This window comes from Diceros bicornis, chromosome 10 (assembly GCF_020826845.1).
Source record: "Diceros bicornis minor isolate mBicDic1 chromosome 10, mDicBic1.mat.cur, whole genome shotgun sequence".
Lineage (NCBI taxonomy): Eukaryota > Metazoa > Chordata > Mammalia > Perissodactyla > Rhinocerotidae > Diceros > Diceros bicornis.
The window spans coordinates 40,233,232-40,255,300 of NC_080749.1; the positions used below are offsets into that span (position 1 = coordinate 40,233,232).

The window sequence follows — 22,069 nt, forward strand, 5'->3', positions numbered from 1 at the left end:
GTAAGCAAGGCAGATTTGCCCTGCCCTTAGGAAATACTGGATGCAGAAGATAAGGTAATAAAATCAATAAGTTATTGCCATGGCAGAAATACAGCTGATTGTGATGGAATAATAAGAGAGTTAGCTAAATTTCAGTAGTAGTCAGAGAAGGCTTCTCTGTGGAGGCAATATTTATTTAAGCTAAGAGCTAAATGAACAGAAGAAGCCAGCCATGAAGGCATGGGGAGGGTAGCAATAGTGCTAGAAGTTAAGGAAACAATAAAAGCTGGAAGGAGTTTAACATCTTTCAAGGAGCTAAAAGAAGGGCCCTGTGGCTAGGTGCAATGTGTTAGGGGATAGTGGAATGACCCACAGCCGCTTGAAAAGATGGGCTGGGCCCAAGCCATATTGTGTCCTTTCGGCTGTGGTAAAAAATTTGGATTTTACATATTTATTTTTTACTTTATCTCATAAGAATTCACTGAAGGATTTTAAACAGGAGAGTAGTATGGATGTGGTGAAGAGTGGAAATAGAGAGGCCTGTTAGGAGACTTCAGCAATAAACCTGGAGAAAGATAATAGAAGTTCAACAACTAGGGGTGGCAACTGTGGATGTATAAAGAAGTTGGAATTGAGATATATTTTGGCAGTACAATGGACAAAAGTTGAGGATAGGTTGATTTTATTGACTGTCAGGAAGAGGGTGAATCTAGGATGACATCAATATTTCTGCAACAAGGTGGCTGATGAAGCCATTAATTAAGAGGAAAAATGCAGAGGACTGGTTGGGTTGGGTAGGGTGAAATCAAGAATTCCCTTTCAAGCAATTATATATACGATGCCCGTAAGACATCCAGAAGAGATATCAAGTAGTTGGTTGGGTATATGAGTCTAGAATTCAGAGGAGAAATCTGACTTGGATGCAAATTTGGAAGATATAAGACTTAAAGCTGTGGGCATAGATGACATCATACCGCAAGATAGTACATAGAAGAAAACGAAGCCCAGGACTCAGCTCTGAGAATCTTCTGTTTAGAGATTAAGAAGACGAGAAGGGGCAGGCCTGGTGGCATAGTGTTGAGTTCGCATGCTCTGCTTCAGCAGCCCAGGGTTCACTTGTTGGGATCCTGGGCGTGGACCTACACATTGCTTATCAAGTCATGCTGTAGCAGGCATCCCACATATAAAATAGAGAAAGATGGGAATGGATGTTAGCTCAGGGCTAATCTTCCTCACCAAAAAAAAAAAAAAAAGAGGAGAAAGATTAAAAGGAGACTAAAGGGAAAAAGCCGGTGAGTAATGGTGAAAACTAGAAGAATGTAGTGTTTATGGGACAGAGAAAAAAAGGAGAGTGACCCAAGGAGGCAAGACTTGTCAATTGAGTCAATGCCACTGTAAGGTTGATTAATGCAAGGAGAGAGACCTTGTTCCATCAACAGTCCTATCAATCACTGATTCTTTCAACTCTCAACTCTATTTGTACCTTCCCTGAAGCACATAAATATGATTCTGTCCCTTCCTACTCATCAAAGGGGGAGAGAACAGGGATGACAAATTTGTCTGGCATCCCACGTGGCTATCTTATCTCTTTCTTTTCTAGGTTTCCTCCCAAAATAGTCTACAAAATAGTCTCCACTCTCTTGTTGACCTTTTACTCTTTAATTCATTGTACTCTGTCCCCACCCATTTCCTCTTGGGAAACTTTAGTCTCATCACTTCTGGTCTTTGATGTTCATCACCAGAGATGCTGAGAATCGGATTCTCACATTAGAGACATTTTTCATCATGAAAAAAATTCCAGAGTTTCAAGTTTGTCTAATAACAAAATTTTCCTTCAATTGTTGGAGTCAGTAATTATGCAATGAAATACTACAATATTTTATTTAATGCTTGGAAATCTCTCCATTCATATTCTTTCCTCTCTTTTTCTAATTATTTTTCTTTTCTATAATTGAGTTTCAATATCATAATTCATAATTTGGTATCACTGATTAACACTTTCATGATCTTCAATACATAAATTTATAAACTTCAAAGAAGTCACAAATATAGCAAAAGAAAAACAAATTATTCCCTTACTTTAATCATTCTGTTAATTCAAAGTAAACCTTCCTTTTGTTGAAGGGTAAGGAGGTCAGTCACCCATACAAAGAAATAATACATGTATTATCTCTCTCTGTCTAAAAAAGCATATTTCTTTTTTTTTGAATTATTTTTTTGAAGTCACATTGGTTTATAACATTGTGTGTAAATTTCAGACGTACATCATTATATTTCAGCTTCTGTATAGACTGCATCACATTCACCACCAAAAGTCTTATTTTCATCCATCACCAAAAGTATATTTCTTACTTTAACTTATTATGCCCTGTGGTAGGCTGAAAGAAATGTCCCCCCAAAGATATATTCGCTTCTAATCCCAAGAACCTGTGAATATTACCTTACATGGCAAAAGATGTGATTAAGGTAAAGATCTTGAGAGGATGAGTTTATCCTAAATTATCCAGGTAAGCCCTAAATCCAATGATATGTATCCTTATAAAAAAGAGCCAGATGGAATTTTTGCACAGAGACACAGAAGAAGGTGATGTGAAGACAGAGGCAGAGACTGGAGTGACGCAGCCCCGAGTCAAGGAATGCCAACAGAAGCTGGAAGACGCAGGAAACAGAATCTCCCCTCGAGCCTCTGGAGGGAGTATGGCCTTACTGACACCTTGGTTTCAGACTTGTGGCTTCCAGAACTGTGAAAAAATATGTTTCTTTTGTTTTAAGCCATGAAGTTTGTGGTACTTTGTTATGGCAGCCACAGGAAACTAGTACAGATTTTGGTATCAGGAAGTGGTGTGCTGATGTAACAAATATCGAAAAATGTGGAAGTATTATCCAAGGACCATCCAAAGAATTGGATAATGGGTAGAGGCTGGAGGAATTTTGAGAAGTATGACAGGCAAAGCCTAGACTGCCTTGAAGAAATTGCTGGTAGAAATACGAATGTTGAAGATACTGCTGATGAGGGCTTAGAAGGAAGTGAGGAGCACAGTAAAGAAAGCTTCTATCATCTGTAAGAATGCATATATTGTCCTGAACAGAATGTTGGTAGAAATATGAGCATTCTAAGTGTTTCTTGTGAGGGCTCAGAAGGAAATGTGGAATTCATTATTGGGAACAGGAAGAAAGGTGATCTGTGCAATGTCATGGCAGAAAGCTTGGCTAATTGTGTCCTACAGTTCTATGAAAAGCAAAACTTGCAAGCAATGAACTTGGATATTAAGCTGAGGAGAATTCCAAGCTAAGTGTTCAAGGTTTGGCCTTGTATCTTCTTTCTGTTATAGTAAAATGTGAGAGGAGAGAGATAAATTGAGGAAGGAACTGTTCAGCAAAATTTTTGATGTAGAATCAGACAAGTTTAGGCTGCCTGCTAGTTTATGTTGACATTAGACACCTGATAACCAGATCAAGATGCCTGACCAAATGTGTTATTTTGATTTTACGTCACTTGAAGATTCAGAACATGCTCCTATCAGCCTTCAATTTATTTTTTTAAGATTAACTACAAATGATCAGAAGAATAAATCCACTTTGTGTTAGAGCTCAAGTTCCCAAACAGGCCTATCTACAACTTGTGGGTCTTTTGTTTGTTGGTTGTATTTTTGTTTTCTTTGTTTGTTTTTTAAGACAAAGTTTCTCAGGCCCTAGTCAGACCTCCTGAAATGATTTTCTGGGGCTAGGGACTGGATATGTATGTTTTTCCAAGGCTTCATATGTTATTATGGTAACCAACCATTTTAAGAAACTATTGAAATCACAGACGATAGCTGAATTTGCCTACCTTTTCTTAAGTACCTGCTATATGTCAGATATATACCAGGTGAGTTTTACATAATATTTGCATTTAATCTTACAACAAGTAGATTCTTAATCTCTGTTTTGTAGTTGGCAAATTGGGGTTTAAATAAGTTGCACACCTTACCCAAATGAGTAATTAGAGGAACTGATATTTGACCACATATCTATCTGATTCCAAAACCCATGCCCTTAGCACAGAAAAATCAGCATAGTGCAGTGAAATGAAAACTATTTATTCATATTTCCATATACATTCTTTCTGGGCAAATGATGTTGGGTGAGTCATTTAACTTCTTAAGCTTCGGTTTGCTCTATTTGAAGAAGAGTATAATAATATGTATCACAAGCAGTTGTTATAAAGATTAAATTTAATAATGTATGTAATAGTACTCTACCAAATGTAAAGTGCTATGCAAATGTGGTTTTACTATAGTTTTTACTCTTACCTACTTCTTATTTACAGACCAAGCAAAGTACAGCTATATTATCTGGCAGAAGTGCCTACTCCCACAAAATGCTACATCTACTGCCAGCTGCTTTTATTCTTGTGGACTTAGGACTTCCTAAATGGTTATTTCTGGAGCCAGACTAAACTAGAGTTTGAATCCCAACTCTGCCATTTACTAACAGTATAATCATGGACTAGTCGCCCCATGATTTCAATTACTCATCTATAACAAGAGGACGAGATGCTGTTGGGTTTGAGGTTTAAATCGAAATAATGCAGAGCGCCCATAATATTTATTTATGATCATCATAATTTAATTATTACATTACTAACAGTAGCTGTGTTAAGGGATGGCAAATACTCTTTGTGAGGTTCCACTGGGCACCATCCCGTGAAGAGAACACAAGCAGGAAATGGAAAAATGCCAGCAGTGAGGCAGTATGCTCTGCAGGGCGTGGAAGAAAACCAAGAGCAATTACAACCCACCTGAATACTGATTCCCACTGTAGCCTTGTTCTCATTTCTATGCCAGAACATGGTGATTTCAACTGTGGCTACTCTGTAGCAGAGGTAGGGAAGCTGAAATGTTTAATTATTTGGCACATATGTGTGTATATATATATATATATAGTATTTGGCATATATGTATGTAGTTCCATAAATACATTCACATGCAGAGTGGGAGAAAGAATGTTTCCTTTGCAACTTGGCAGAAGGCCAGTTGGAAGGGCAATCATAAACTACTTCGTAACATTAAATAAATCAGAATGTTCTTTTGTGGTATATAGTCTAACTAGGATAACAATAGCTCCCATTTGGTGAATTCCTGTACCAGAAATTGTGCTAGACATTTTATGTGCATTCTCACTAGGCTGTAATATTCTCTTAAATCAGAATCATTGTATCATTTTACAGATGAGGAAACTGAGGCACAAAGAAATTAAGTAAGGTATCAACAGATAAAGATCCTAGAAATAGTGGTGATGGGATTCAAAATAGCCTCTAACCACCTACAAAGCCCATGTTCTTTCCACTACAGCGTGATGCCTCTATAGGAAGTTCTCGTGTCTTGCATTGCTAGTCTTTTCATAGCAACTACTGTTACTGGCTATTCCTCCTCTGCTCTTTTATTTTGCTTATACCCCTCCCCAAGAAAAAGCAGATAATAAAATCATCATTGATATAGATAGATAGATGGATGGATGGATGGATGGATGGATGGACAGATGAAGGGATGGATGATAGGTAAATATATAGACAGACAGACAAACACAGACAAATAGAGCGTGTGAGTGTACGTGTATATACATACAATCGCACTCTGACTTTTAAAACCATTTTGTGGATCTTGTTAGCACATTGCTTGTACTCTGCTTGTGTTCCGGCCCAGGTGTGCAGAGCAGCAAGTTCACAATAACCTCCCAACCACCAGTGTCATCATGTGCTTTGTGGATGAAGTGTGGTCCACTCTCTTGAGGTCTGTTCATAGTGTCCTCAATCGCTCTCCTCCACACCTCATCAAGGAGATTCTGCTGGTGGATGACTTCAGCACCAAGGGTAAGAAAATAACTCCTAGAAAATCATAGTTTGATATGAGGCAATAGCAGTTTGGATGGAAGGCAAAATTATAGAGTAATTTGATGAAGCATAAGCATTTTACAAATGCCAAATCATTGTTTCATGTGGTACCTTGGAGGCATAGGTCCAAGCATCTCTGGGATACAGAAAGTCAGCTCTCACTATCATCAGGGCCCTTTTCAGTTGGCTGCCTCCAACTTCCCTTCAGCTGTGACTTCTCTGCAATGTGGGAGTGATTTTCTAACACAGCTCCTTGGAGATGGGCACTTTGATGTTCCACAGACCAGAAGATGTTCTCTGCAATTGCACAAATATTCTTTTTGTATGTAATACATTTTATAAATCTAATAAGCAAATACCCCACAATTAATGGGATACCTTTATTACTGGTAATAATTAGAGTTAGAGTTAAACCCTATGGAAAACAAAGAAATAGAAAGCCTATGGCTTCCTCCTCAAGAGCAAAGTATCTTATGTGATCCGTTAAGTGTTGAGAAGACAAATTGCCAAGGGGACTGGAGAGATGAGGTTCCAACAGAGCTCAAAGGCAGATTCCACTGTGATCTTTGTGTTTCTTTTTGTTTATTATAGTGAAGAATCTCTCTCTTTGGCTCGTCAAATAATTTGTGTATGCAAGTAGTTCCATGACCACCAGAGGTCCCATCGCTGCCACCTTACTAATTCCCAAAATGCAACGCACTTCAGGAAATTTTAGAAAATAGGGAGAGGGCAACCTTAACAGAACAGTTTAGCCTTGATCATGACCACAGTGGCACGAGCCAGTTCCCTCAGCCTCAGTGTTCCAACCAAAATCACACTGAGCTCCAGGAGCAGTGAGAAGCCTAAGGAAGTTAATAGTCCCATTATGAAAGGCAGATCCAGATTATGTGGGACCTAAAGCTTATATAGTTTTCTTTAAGAAAAAGAACACAAAATTAGTAAGAAAGTGAGCAGCAGAAGTGTTCCTGGAAGCCATTCCTATCTGGGATATCTGTCAATAGCTTAACTACACATAGAATGGACTGCAAGCTACATAAATAAACCCCGTAAAACCCCAACAACGTTCCTTTAGCTGGATCCCTCTTTGGCTCCCTCATGCCTCCAGCAAGAGAGGGGAGGTGTGATAGAGGGGGTGTCATAATAGCAAGTGACAGTGGTCTTAACCAACTGCAGTTGCAATATCTTTCTTTGGCAAATTTTTCAACTTACATACAATGCTTAGCCTCTTCCCTGGGTCTTGGAAGAAGACGTTGCAAGCAGGGAAGGTTGTGCAGAAACCTGAGCTTCATTTATGTCAAGGTAAATTTGCCCCTATCCTGACAAATACTCAGAAAAAGTGAGCCCTCCTCTGTATAACTTGGCAACACTGAAGAGAAGGATTTGGGATTTAAGAAAACAGACAGCTTAGAGTATTGATCCCAGACAAAAATCCATCCAAGAAAAGTGACATCAGAAAATAAAATCATGTCCAAAGGTATAAAATTTAGTGACTACAGTAAATGTCATAGTTTTTGGAATTTGACGTTGAGGAGGCATTGCTTCTGGTGTTATCCAGATATAGGTATTTAAAGTGTTTTCTTGTCTATCTTTACTCTGATATAGACTACTTAAAAGATAATTTGGATAAATACATGTCTCAGTTTCCAAAAGTTCGGATTCTTCGCCTCAAAGAGCGGCACGGCTTAATAAGAGCCAGGCTGGCAGGGGCACAGAATGCAACAGGTAAGAAGCTGCTAATTTTTTGTTTTGTTTACATTTTTGTTTCAGTTTAAATTTTTTTCAATATATAGCAAATGTGAGATAATAGTACGGTGAACACCCATTTACCCGTCATTTCATTCCACCAATTTTAACTTCTTGCAATATGTGCTTTATCACACACATACCCAGACACATGTTAATATATAAACACACTTTTTTTCTGAGCTTTTTAAAAGGAATTTGTAGACATCATGACACTACATCCCTAAGTAACTCAGTAAGCATCTCTGAAGAATAGAGACATTCTCTTACATAAGCACAACTTGCATATCTAAATATGGTCTAGTATGTACTCTTTTCAAATTTCCTCTTTATTTCCAAAATGTTTTGTATAGCTGCTCTTTCTTTTGAAATTTGAGCTCTAATTAATTTTCATGCACTGCATCTGGCTGCTTGGTCTCCTTAGTCTCTCAACCTAGAATTGTTTACTTGCCATTGACTTGGTTTTCTTGAAAAGTTTAGGCCATTTGTTTTGTACATTTGACCATGTTCTGAAATTTTCTCGCTGTTTCTGCATATCACATTCAGGATAAATGTTTTTGCACAAATACTATATAGAATTCTACTACGTAGGTGATGGGAATTGTGCACTTATTGCCTCAAATCAAGAGGCACATGATGTCAAGTTGTCCCACTATTGGTGACAATAATTTTGAGTGCTGGATTAAGATGTTGACAGCCACATCTTTCTTTTGGGAACAAGAAGTAATTTTTGGGGTGATACTTTGATCCATGTAAATATTCTGTTTTCCTTGCAACATTTTACCCAGTATCTTAGCATCCGTTAACGATCATTGCTTGAATCAATTATTACACTGACGGCTGCAAAATTGTTTTTCTAATTCTATCATTCCTTCTTTTATTAGCTGACATTCACTTGTAAAGAAGAAATATCTCTCTTTCTCCTTCCTTCTCTCTCCCCTCCCTCCCTTTCTCTGCCTCTTTCCCTCCTCCCTCCTCTTGTCTCATGCCCCCATCACTATGGATTTATAGCTTAAAAAATTTCAATATGTATATTATCAGCATTATTTTTTTAATGCCCAAATTGTCCAAAATTTGACCAGTAGAAGCCCCTTCAAGCCTGTGCCTTTTTGAGCTGATCCCATCAGTATTTGAGGACTTCAGAATTTTTAAAATTTTTCTTTCCTGACCTATGTCTACTCTTCCTATAGCCCCTTCTGTCTTCCCAAAGAGCAATATGCCTTTTCTTCCTCACCTCTTTTTAGTGTGTGGATGTTGGTGGGTGAATGGGAGGAGGCAAATCTTTTCGGTCCATGAGTATTCTAAATATAACATCAAACATTTTGGTTCATTTACACATCTTTCTATGGAAGGACCCATACCCCATAATAATAGCTGAACTTATGTACCAGGTATCATTCTAAACACTTTCTATACTAATTGATTTAATCCTCACAATAACTCTACGAAGTAGATACAATCATTTTCCTCATTTTACAGGTGAAGATTTGGAGACACAGTGAGGTTATGACTCGCACATTTTCTCCTAGCTAGCAAGTGTAGAGCCAGGATTGGAACCCAAAAACCTCGGCTCCAGAATCTGCCACTTATCAATACTACATTTTGCTGCCTCTAGACATTTAGCCATCTCTCTGTGCTGAAAGCCATGGCATTGCAGACCTCCACAAGCTTGGATTCAAGCATGTTCTGATGATGAATTATCTGCTCGCCTGAGTTTCACTTCCTTATACAAAAATAGGATAGTGAAGAAATAGTCCAAGTAGGTAACTTTTGCACTGAGATCTGGGTGAAGAACATTTACAGGCAAATGGAACAAGAATTTCAAATGTTCTGTTGCAGAAACATGGTTTGTATATTCAAGTTAAAGAAAGAAGTTTACTATGGCTGATGGGTGTTGACATAGAGAGAGAGGTAGGAGATTCATTTGGGGAGAAAGGCAAAGGCAGTCTTTTGTCAAGTTTTATGCATCATTTAAGGAGTATAGGCATTATTCTTGGTATAATGTGAAGCCAATGAAGGACATTAAAGTGGAGAATAAAATTGTCTGATTCACGTTTTAAAAGCTCACTCTGGCCACCTTGTAGAGAATGAATATTAGGGAGATGAGAGAGGAAGTAGGGAGACAAATTAGAAGGATGTTGTAGTTGTCCAGGCACCAGGAAGGTACCAGGGCAGATGGAGGGAGTGGTCAGATTTAGAATATATTGTGGACATGGAGCCTCCAGGACTTGCTGTCAGGTAAGATGTGAAGAGAATAATAATGAGAGGAGTCAAAAAAAGAAACCTTGAGTTGGAATCTGAACAACTTGTTGGGTGGTAGGCCCATAAGCAGAGGAACAGGTTTAGGATTACAGTTGAGTTCTGATTTTGTCCATGTAAGTCTGAGAGAAAAATTAGACATCCATGTAGAGAAAGCTGATGAGTACAGAACCAAAAATGTGCTGCTTATAAAAAATTTCTCTCTGCTGGCATGGAACACAAAGCATGCTGGTAATGATCTCCAGAATAGTCTAAACTGTTTAGACAATATGGGAGGCTGTCTTTAGATAGAGTTAATGAACTTGATCAAAGAGTTGCCTAATTGGTCTGCTCAAGTACTTTTGGTTACAACCATAAAATAATTTCTTTGAACTTAGTAAATCCAAATGGAAAAATGTAAATTTGTTTCTCAGTCATTAATACTCTTGAGCACATTAGCTCAGTTTTAGTTTAGTAACTTTTAAAATATTTTGATCACGATGCATGTTAAGAAATAAATTTTACTTCACAACCCAGTACATATATAGGTTACACAAATAACTACAGTAAACATCTCATGAAATAACATGTGCAATGGATTCCAGTATCTTCTTTTCTACTGTATTTATTTTTTAGATTCTGGCCAATCCTACTGAATTGTTTTAATGACTCACTAAGGGGTTACAACTCCTAGTTTGGAAAGCCCCAGCTAAGTGCGTCTTAATTGCTTACCACTATCTAGTGAAGAGTTGCTTCTCAAACTATCACAGGACTTTTTTTCTAGTTCCCAAATTTTTGTAGACCTACCCCTTTGTAAATTGTATTAAAAACAAATTATCTAAAAAAGAAATGGGAAAATATATAGATATATGCATAATTATATTTGCATATATCTATGTATATAAATATATACATCATTTTATTATGTATAACATATATGCATATGTATATATATGTGTATATATACATTATATACACATATATATGCATATATGAAATAGATAATAAATTACTCTGGCAAACTGCTATAAAATTTCAAAACATTTGTTCTCAATTTCTGTTCCTGTCTGTCTGTAGACAGCAGGGTCTATGGCCCACACGTTGAGCAGCATTAGTTTGGAAAGAAGCAGAAAGGGATACCTCGATGAGGTTAGTAACGGTCTTGTCTAAGAATACACCCAACTGCCCTGAAGTGCACCTGACCCCTATAGGGAATTCAAGGGGATTCAGGATCCTGTACTGGTTTTAGCCAAGGATGTAATTCAGGGACCATTCAGGAACCAGCATTGAACGGGTATGGCCAGCCTGGTGAATCCTAAATTCCCCCTGAGCATTCCCTGGTCCTCACAAGTAGAGCACAGGTAGGAGATGCTCTGGGCCTAAATGGTCTCTGTAATCAGAAATCAGCAAAGGTATCAGGGCAGAAATTTGCTCTAGAATGCCTTAGCCAAACAAAGAAATCAAAGATAAGAATCTGAATCCAGTATCTGACAGGCCTTGACAGCTATTTTTCCGTAAAGATTTACCTTTAAGATAATTTTATCAGACTCTCTGAAAGACTAAAAAGTCTTCTACAAAATAATGACAAAACACTAACTCTCTGACCACTAGCAATGTCCACTATGCATTCAGGTTCTAGGGCATGATAGGATCTTCATCCAAATCTGACTCAGGCAAAAAGATCAGGTCTGATCAGTTGTTTACTGGGAATGAGGAGTTAGAGAGGCCAAGTAGAGAGGCCAAGTAGGATTTCAAAATTTGAAGGGCAAGCCGAGGTCAACGGACCTCTAGGGAAAGTCCCAATATGAAGGCAACAAAAGTAAAAAGAGATGAGGTCATCAAGGTCCAAGGGAATAAGCCAACCACCTGGATCTCATGCTAGTATTGAATGGACTGAGCGAGTTATTGCTCTGCCGGGAGGAGCCTGCAGTTGGGCAGGTTCAATAGTACCTACACTCTGGAGAGTCAGAGTAGAGATCAGATTCTCATTTCCTTCATGACATGGCATCTAGTAAAATACTTGACATTGCTATGAGCATTACAAAAAATCAGTTGGCTAGCTTTAAGTACATGGAGAAGAAGTGACATCTAACTCCTGGCCAACTCTGAGGTCTCCTGAAGAGCAATAGTCCTGTAAATTTCTACAATTTATTTCTGCTGCAGGTAAAACAGGTGGTTTCCTCAGCATCACTTATAAATCATTATGTAAAAGTAAGTGGTGAGCCAGGTCCACATCTCTCCAGAAACCCTAAACACAACTCCAGCATTAATTGTAGCAGCAATATCCAAGATGGTCAGCTGGATATAAGTGGGGGTCCACACTCAAAAAGAATCCAAAGCTGTTCGGCACATTGAGCTGCTCTGGGTTGGCCAACAAGTAAGTAAATAAATAAGTCACAATGAAACCCATCTACAAACAATCCAGCATTACTAGGACCTACTCTTAGGAAAGAGAAAAATCTGCCATGTCGCAATCAAGATTGAGTTAATTATTCTGAGCTGTAGCTTAAACACTCATTGAAAAACAGTAAATAATACTTACTATTTATTAGGAATTTAAGTATTAGGTAGATCTTAAAGATATCCCCATAAGGCAAGGCTCAAAGAGGTCAGAAGTAACTTATCCAATGCGGCTAAGAGAAGCAGAGCTGGGATGAAGGCAGTTCTGTGTTACTTCAATCCTATGCTCATTTCACCATGCCTCTCAGCCTCTCAGCGTCAGGAACTGTGTGTAAAATGTCCACACGCAATATCCAGCACCATTAGAAATCCCGTCCAGAGTCAGCTATACAGACAGCTCTCTGTTCTGATTCCTGAGATCTTATTTAAAAATAAAATATCTGGAGGTGGAGCAATGACATTCTTGCATGGGAGGATTCTCTTCTCCCCCAAAATAAGACAACGTAGAATTCCAGCCTATGTTTTGGGCAGATGCTGCTTCCCTGGGGTCCCGGCAACAAGTGAATGAGAACCTTTGTGGGGATCTGAGCCAGGTGGGAAGTGAATGCAGGTTTGAGGACCCAACCTGCTGCCACTGGGGACTGAGGAAATTGATCCAGGCCCCTTTGACCCTAGAAGCCTGCTTTGGGGATAGCAACAGTCTCTAGCGGAGACTGCTTTTTAAACTCTGGGTCAGGAGTAGGAGTGGTGAGAGAAAGGAGACTGTCTTTTGCACATTCTAGACCACTAGCCAAGTGGGACCTTGGCAGACCATACTTACATAACCTCCACACCTGGATGACCCCTGCAAACCTTCTCAGAACAGGGAGAAGTCTGTGCAAGGGAGCACCCTTAAGAGAAAATGACCTTTCATTATCAAACAAGCTATAATTCCCTGAAAATAGGACTCCCCCACCATGAGCAGGAGACGTAACTGCTGTCTACCAGAGTAGGGGACTGGGGTGGGGGGCGGCTTCTGCCTAGCACAGCCTGGTTCTATCTAAAGAGACTTTTTAAGAATATCCTCCACCTTGGCTAAGACCTTGGCTAAGATCAGTCCCTTTACTTTCATGCAAAACTTCCCCTGTTGATCAGATAATTAATAAGATACTGAATTCCATTAATTCAAAGACAGTTTACAGATTTCAGTGGATAATGCTATCATCCAGATATCTATTTTCACCTTGTTCTTTGCCTGCTGTTGTCTTCTGCTTTTACTTCAAGTCTTTCTGGCTTTTTTTTTTAGGGCCACAAGCAATGGTATGAACTATCTATTCTCTAGTGTGCCAGTTAGCTAGCTGTGCAACCTTGGAAAAGTTGCCTAAGTTCTTCGTTCCTCTTAAATGGAAATAAACCTTAGACCTATATCTCTTATCTCTTAAATGGGAATAAAAATTAGACCTATACTTCACGTTTGTTGTAAGGATTACAAAGACAACCATGTGGAATGCTTAGAACAGTGCCTGGCATAGAGTAAGCCCTTAATAGAAGAGAACTGATGTTGTTATAGGTTTGTCAGGAGCTGAGAAGAACAACCAGGTGTCAAGGTGCTCAATTAAAACAATGAGCCAAGGGGCCGGCCCGGTGGCGCAAGCGGTTAGGTGCGCGCGCTCCGCTGCGGCGGCCCGGGGTTCGCTGGTTCGGATCCCGGGCGCGCACCGACGCACTGCTTGGTGGGCCATGCTGTGGCGGCGTCCCATATAAAGTGGAGGAAGATGGGCACAGATGTTAGCCCAGGGCCAGTCTTCCTCAGCAAAAAAAGAGGAGGATTGGCGGATGTTAGCTCAGGGCTGATCTCCTCACAAAAAAAAAAAAAAAAAAAAAAAAAAACGATGAGCCAAAATGAAAGTAACAGCCAAGTCCTTAAGCACTCCTGCAATAGCATAAGCAAGAAGTGAAATAGAAGAAAGTTCTGTCTCCCCCAGTGTTCCATGTTTCCATCGAGAAATGATGGACCAGAGCCTAGGTGAGGATCATCTCACTGACCAAGGAGTCCAGAACAAAAGGCTGCTCCTGTTTTATGGCCCTGAAGGCCAGTGTGAGGGAAAGGGGGAAGAGCTAGAAGTGCTGAATACTGAGTTGGAGTGGAGAAAAATGTCCTGGTGATCCACCCACCTCCAGAAGGGGAGGCAGAGGTCTTGGCCTGAGAGAGGCCTCCAAATGGAGGAACGTGGGCTAGGAATGCAGCTAAGTGTAAGAGCATGTCCAGCCGAAGGGGACAGTGGGCCTGAGTCCTTGACTGCAACTCTCTTCAGAATCTGCAATGCATTGGCTGCGAACCAAGTGTGGTATGGGCAGGGCAGGTTTCCCCCATGAGGCCTGCCAGGTAAAGGCTTTGTAATTGTCTATGGTCGGGCCTGGAAGATCACACATAGGATTTTGGCCTGGGCTGAGATTCCTCAGGTTATTATTAATTTCTCTCACACACACACACAATCCACTTGTATAAAATCGTTTGGAACAGTGTAGATGTTACTGAGATTTTCATTGGGGAGAGAGTGTTACCTCACACAACTAATAGGAAAAAGAAAGAATTCTTAATGAATATTTCTGGCCTCAAAGTTTCTTTTTTTTCCTCTTGTAACACTTTTTTTTTTAATTGTGGTAAAATACATATAACATAAAATTTACCATCTTAACCATTTCTTATGTGTACAGTTCAGCACTGTAAAGTATATTCACACTGTTGCGCAACCAATCTTCAGAACACCTTTTATCTTGCAAAACTAAAACTCCATACCTATTAAACAACTCCCCATTCCCCGCCCCTCCCCTGTAACCCTTTTAACGCCAACTCTTCCCTCCTCGTCTTGCACTTTAATTTTTTTTCACCCCTATTATGTGGAGCGATTTTTCTTCTTCATCAGTCCTGAGGCCAAACTTGGAGTCTCAAACTCCTCCTGGTCTTCTGCAAAACAAAGTCCCTGCCCTCCACCCTCAGAGTTAATGGGACCCACCCTCCTTAGAAGGGACATAAGCAGCCACCTTTAATACTAAGTATTCCCTTCAGAGTCTTGGCTACCCGTTCTAAGTGGCCTATCAATTTTTGCCAAACATAAATGGTGCTTGCCCCACAGAACTGTTAGAAACAAAATTTCTTTCATTTCATTGTAGAATGAAATTGTAGTGACCAGAAATTCAGTGAGAAGAAAATACTACTGCCTTTACAACGACGTTTCTGGAGCAATCCCCAAGACCTTTGAACATGAAGTACACACCCTCAGTATATTGCATTTCTAACGACTTTTTTTTTCTGGCTCTTAGGTGATGTGTTGACGTTTTTGGATTCTCACGTGGAATGTAATGTTGGTTGGTTGGAACCCCTTCTGGAAAGAGTTTATTTAAGTAGAAAGAAAGTAGCCTGTCCAGTAATTGAAGTCATCAATGATAAAGATATGAGGTAATATTGTCATACTCCACAAGATACTTCTATGTGAGTCTTTAACCAACAGCAGCAGAAAGTACTAGTCGTACTCCTAATATGTACATTTTTGCAAATCTAAGAATCACATAGTTTATCCATTTAAATAAATGGAAATACATGATAGATATCTTAAGATCAGAGCAGGTCAATACAATAGTTTATTTGATCATCACAAATTCTTAACACTTAATACCAATAAATCCTAATACTCATTGTCCAATTCTTTCCTCTTTCTGTTCACCCAAAAATATTTATTTTCCTTAATATTAGTTCTTTTTTTTGGAAATATATATACACTCCTAAATTGCTCTTTCCCTCAAAAACGACCAGAACATTATTAAAAGAAAAATATAAGTTAAAAACAAGCAATCCAGCCATTTAGTCATTGATGCAAATTGTACTTATAAATTTTCTTGAAACGTTATTGAAAAGTTTGTGATGATCTGAAATCACCTGCATAAGCACTTGTTTCATTCATTTAAACCAGACATGACATCGGGTGGATTAAGTATATGCATACGATCTCAGGCAGCACTTTTGGTTTTTTTCCGGATTAGTTACATGACAGTGGACAACTTTCAAAGAGGCATCTTTGTGTGGCCCATGAACTTTGGTTGGAGAACAATTCCTCCCGACGTTGTTGCAAAAAACAGAATTAAAGACACTGACGTAATAAGGTAAGTTTGTGAAATTTAAGATGAGGAAGCAGTCGTATATCTTTTTCTAAAGGTGTAGGAAGCAATTCCACAAACAAGTATATTCTGTCATTCTATAGAACATCAAGAATTACAGTTCTAGCCAATAGATGACCAAAAGCAAAGTTTTCCTGATAAATTAGTTTCCACAACCAAAACTCATTTTTTCAAATGGCCAATTACACCCTCTTCAGCCCTGAACCCAGAGAAATTCACTAACACTATTGCTAGTCTCTGGGATTTACAACCTAAGAAACCTAAGAAACGCAAGCTAGTTGAATGTGCTGCATAAATGCTATATAAACACAAAATATGAAAGTCAATATGAGTAAAAATTACAAGAGTAAATAATAGTAATAGAAATATCATTGTAATAATAGCTGCTGTTAGGATTTTCTTTTTGAATTTAATCCTACCCCTTCCATGGGAGGGATACTAAATTCTGCGAATAAATGGAGAAATAGACACAGAAGCGGGATATGAGTTAAAATTAGGGCTTTATTGCTGGAGAAGCTGGATTGAAGAACACAGCTTAGACCTGAAGCCAGAGTGGGAGCTTTCTCACATTCTCCCAGAGTCTAGACCTGCCAGACCAGAGCACAGCCAGCCTCAGGCAGAGCAGCGGGCATCCTGAGCTTCCCCTGTTGGAGGGAGAACTTGAGTAGATGGAAGCCAGCAAGTTTCCGAGAAAAAGCCGAGTCCAGACTGTGCGTTGTAGCATGCCTTCCCTGAACTTACCCCTCCATAAGCACACCTCTTCCCTTACCAACTGTGATACTTTCAGAATTGCTATTCCCAGCAAGTGAAGGAGGAGTACTATCATTTATTAAGCACTAAGCATTTAACTCTTTCTATAACCCTAGGAGAGAGGTGGTAGCATTCCCATTATAGAGACAAGGAAATTCAACCCCAGATCTGCTTGAATTAACACTCTTGCTCTGATCCCACACCTAAAGAACTTCTTTGCCTTTTTCAGACTGCCATTTTGAGGGTCAATGTAGCGGTTAAGTTCAGATTGTATTCAACATAATTTTAGGAAAAGAATGCATTCTGGCTAGTCTGGAAGGGACATTTGGGATACAGACAGAATATGCACATAAGTGGTGGGGGGAGGGAGGTGGCTGTGAGGCAGGAATTACTTTCCCCTTGAGATGGCTGTATACCCGGAACACAAGGCAGGCCCTCCACACCGACTGCTTTCAGCTGGCTTACTGGTGACCACGATGGGGAGTGATTACTGCCTTGTCTAACTGCTGATTTCAAATGTCATTTCTATCCTCCATGATCAATAACAGTAGTGAAGGTTCCAAAGTCAGACTCTTTGGGTTTAAATCTCAACTCTACTACTTACTAGTGGTGTGAGCTTTAAAAGTGACTTAACCTGTTTGAGTAATTTCCTCATTTTTACATTAAGACTAGTAGATGTAGCTACCTTGTAGATTGTTTTGAGAATTAAATTAGATAATATATATAAATTGTTTGCCACCTAACAAGCTGTCAGCAAAGCTTGTCTACAGTTGAAGCAGTGTAGTGGGGTGAGAGATCATAGAGTCAAGCCAGACCACCTAAATTTGAGCCCTAGGTGTACATCATACCAGTCTGTGACCTTGGGAAAGTTTCTTACCTTTTCTGTGTTAGTTTCTTTTTTTGTTTTTTTCTTCGTGCGGAGATCAGCCCTGTGCTAACATCTGCCAATCCTCCTCCCCTTTTGCTGAGGAAGACTTGCCCTGGGCTAACATCCGTGCTCATCTTCCTCCACTTTATATGGGACGCCGCCACAGCATGGCTTGACAAGCGGTGCCTCGGTGCACGCCCAGGATCCGAACCTGTGAACCCCCGTCCGCCGCAGCGGAGCGCGTGCACTTAACTGCTTGCACCACCGAGCCGGCCCCTGTGTTAGTTTCTTAATGGTACACGCTCACAGAATTTTTTGAAGTCTTAGTTAATACATATACATATACTTACAACAGTGCCTGATACTTCCTTAGCACTGAATAAGTGCTATTAAAAATAACATCTCTGGCCACTGGCCGGGTGACATAGCAGTTAAGTGCGCACGCTCCACTGCACTGGACCAGGGTTCAGATCCCAGGTGCACACCGATGCACCGCTTGTCAAGCTGTGCTGTGGCAGCATCCCATATAAAGTGGGGGAAGATGGGCATGGATATTAGCCCAGGGCCAGTCTTCCTCAGCAAAAAGAGGAGGATTGGTGACAGATGTTAGCTCAGGGCTAATCTTCCTCACACACAAAAAAATCTCTGGAGAGTTTGTGTCAGGGAGTAAAGGACAAATAAGAATACGGGCCGCCCCGTGGCTTGGCGGTTAAGTGCGCGCGCTCCACTACTGGCGGCCCCTGTTCGGATCCCGGGCTCGCACCCACGCACCGCTTCTCCAGCCATGCTGAGGCCACGTCCCACATACAGCAACTAGAAGGATGTGCAACTATGACATACAACTATCTACTGGGGGGCTTTGGGGGGGAAAAAAAAAAGGAGGAGGATTGGCAATGGATGTTAGCTCAGAGCCAGTCTTCCTCAGCAAAAAGAGGAGGATTAGCAAGGATGTTAGCTCAGTGCTGATCTTCCTCACAAAAAAAAAAAGAATCCTAGTTCCAGGCCCTATCTTTGCTGACCATGATCAAGCTTTGCCACCATGAACCAGGGAACTCATCACTTATGTGCTCTTTACAACTCCATTCCAAGATCTCCCCACACTTAGCAGCTATTCTGAAATGCCTCCTAACTCTATCACAACTGCGCAGGCGACCCACTCTAAAAGTTGAGCTCCCGTGACATGTGAGTTTAAAAAACAAACTTTTCTTTTTCTAGGTGCCCTGTCATGGCAGGTGGATTATTTTCTATTGATAAAAACTACTTTTTTGAACTTGGAACATATGACCCCGGGCTTGATGTTTGGGGTGGAGAAAATATGGAGCTCTCATTCAAGGTATTACCAAGAGTTTCTCAAATTCTGTTTACAATTAAGTTTATCATTTTTAAATGGTTTCATTTTACTAATACAATCAGATATGTGACTGCCTTTAGGAGGAAATTTCATAGAAACTTTAGGGCTTCTGAATTAATGTTTTCATATCCCAGATTGAATTTGGAAGAATCAATAGCTCTCATGAAATTTATTAGAGTTCCCTAATATTTCACAATACTGTTTCTGCATCTGAATATGGAGGTACTAACTGTCTGCCATTCAGTGTAAATGCTATGGGATTCATACTTAATACAAAGTAACTATCCTGGAACATTTTTCTAATGTATTGGAAGTAATGAAATTATTCAGTAATGGGTCATCTTGGAGAGTCCAAGTGACAGAAGTACAAGAAGTACCTCTAGAGCAGGCCACCAACAGACCATTGTGCACAACTTCGGACATCTCAGACATCTCTGAGTATTTATACAATCATTGATTAACATCTAAGAGAGTCGCAGCAGCAGCCATAGTGGAGAGCATTCAAAAAGCAACTGCTCTGGGGCCGGCCCGGTGGCGCAAGCGGTTGAGTGCGCGCGCTCCGTTGCGGCGGCCCGGGGTTCGCTGGTTCGGATCCCGGGCGCGCACCGACGCACTGCTTGGTAAGCCATGCTGTGGCGGCGTCCCGTGTAAAGTGGAGGAGGATGGGCACAGATGTTAGCCCAGGGCCGTCTTCCTCAGCAAAAAAAGAGGAGGATTGGCGGATGTTAGCTCAGGGCTGATCTCCTCACAAAAAAAAAAAAAAAAAAAAAAAAAAAAAAAGCAACTGCTCTGCTATGGAGTGGGGTGGTATATAGAAAAGGGGTATCACCTTGAGCTTCTGATCAAGAAAAATGGTTTCTGAGTTGTGTTCTACAAGTCATATGGATCAATCCAAGATGTGAGAAGCGGAAGTTGAAAAAGGGAAATATATACTCCTTTCCTTAATTCAACCAAAGCAGGAACTCATGTTACATATTTTATTCATTGAGATTCTGTGAGAATTTCTTTAGGAAAAAAATTTACACTGTAGGAGAAGGAAGGAAAAAATGTATGTATCTTGCTAATCCTAAAATTATCCTCAGCAATATACAAAACTAAGTAAACTCGTTGAGTTTAATTTTCTATTGAAAAAGATTTTAGAAGTTGAAAGTACTACTTTAAACGGGGGTGGGATGGGGGAGTCACCAGGTGGTTTCTTGTCATTGTTAATTGCCCAAGATTTGTGGACAATCATTTGATAATTGATGCTTATCATCAAACTATTCCAGGTGTGGATGTGTGGTGGTGAAATTGAAATCATTCCCTGTTCCCGAGTGGGTCACATATTCAGAAATGACAATCCTTACTCCTTCCCCAAAGACCGGATGAAGACAGTGGAGCGGAACTTGGTGCGGGTTGCTGAGGTCTGGCTTGATGAGTACAAGGAGCTATTCTATGGCCATGGGGACCACCTCATAGACCAAGGCTTAGATGTCGGAAACCTTACCCAACAACGGGAGCTTCGAAAGAAACTAAAATGCAAAAGTTTCAAGTGGTACTTGGAGAATGTTTTTCCCGACTTGAAGGCTCCCATTGTGAGGGCGAGTGGTGTGGTAAGTTCAAGCAGCAATTTAAAATCTGACTCCATAAAAACAAAATGCAAAAACTCTTTTGAAAATGTGTGGGAGACAGTGCATGATTGCATTTTAAATAAACACCAAATATGAATGCAGATGAGACAAATCATAGCTGAGGATTAAATATAGGTAAACTTGAGGAAGGCTTCCAAGTGGTCATGTTCATTGATTAATTCAGCAAACACCTATTGAGTATCAACATACCAGGCAGTATTTCAGAATGGATTATAGGGTGATGAATAAAGTAGACTTGATCGCTTCTTTGTGGAGCTTAAAGTTGAGTAGGGAAGAAAGACAATAAAAAAATAAGCTAGTAAAGTGTAAATAAAAAATATAATAGCTCTCCTTTAGGGAACTGGCCGCAAGTGATGAATCCTTCTAAGTTAGAGTAGTCAGCTCAGGGGTTGTTGAAGCCAGGCATGAAAGGCGAAGTGTCAGCCAAGCTCTAAAGAACAGAATCCCAGGCAGATGATGCCCCTTGTGCAAAAACTCTAAGATGGGTGACAATTCGAGGCATTCAAGAACAGGAAAGCAGATAAATGTTGCTGTCAGGTTGTGAAGGAGAGAAGGATGGCACCAGATGAAGCTGAAGGGGGAGGAAGGAGTCAGATCATGTAGGTCTTTCAAGGCAGAGCAAGGATTCTCTCTCTCTCTCTTTCTCTCTTTCTTTCTCTCTTTCTTTCTCTCTTTCTCTTTCTCTCTTTCTCATTTCTTCTTCCTTCCTTCCTTCCTTCCTTCCTTCCTTCCTTTTTTCTCTCTTTCTTTCTTTCTTTCTCTCTCTCTTTCTTCCTTCTAAATGTAATAGGAAGTTATTGAGTAGGGTCAAGCAACAGGCTGCCATAAGTTAATTAGAGTTTTACAGATTTCAAAGAGAGGTTGAAAATAACAGAAATTGTCAGACAATGGCGGAAAAAATTCTAGGGCACAAGGTAACGTACCAAAAGGGAAGAAGCCAAGCTAGATAGATTGAATAGAGTACAAATCTAAGGAAAAATCAAGGAAGAGGAGAAAGTGGATGAAAGCCGTCTTGAACACATTCTAGGAGTGAGGCTTAATTTGAAGAAGATGGCAAGATGTGAGGACGTTTACTATAGAAT

At 40.0% G+C, this 22,069-nt stretch overlaps 1 protein-coding gene across 1 annotated transcript in view; it reads left to right on the plus strand.

Annotated features, from left to right (window-relative positions):
- Positions 1-22,069, plus strand: part of GALNT5 (polypeptide N-acetylgalactosaminyltransferase 5) — a 44,218-nt gene that overhangs the window by 12,423 nt on the left and 9,726 nt on the right. The window contains exons 2-7 of the mRNA XM_058549005.1: positions 5,664-5,830; positions 7,454-7,573; positions 15,536-15,671; positions 16,253-16,372; positions 19,221-19,338; positions 20,625-20,948. Coding sequence (XP_058404988.1) covers positions 5,664-5,830; positions 7,454-7,573; positions 15,536-15,671; positions 16,253-16,372; positions 19,221-19,338; positions 20,625-20,948 — 985 coding nt within the window. The remainder of the gene's footprint in view (positions 1-5,663; positions 5,831-7,453; positions 7,574-15,535; positions 15,672-16,252; positions 16,373-19,220; positions 19,339-20,624; positions 20,949-22,069) is intronic.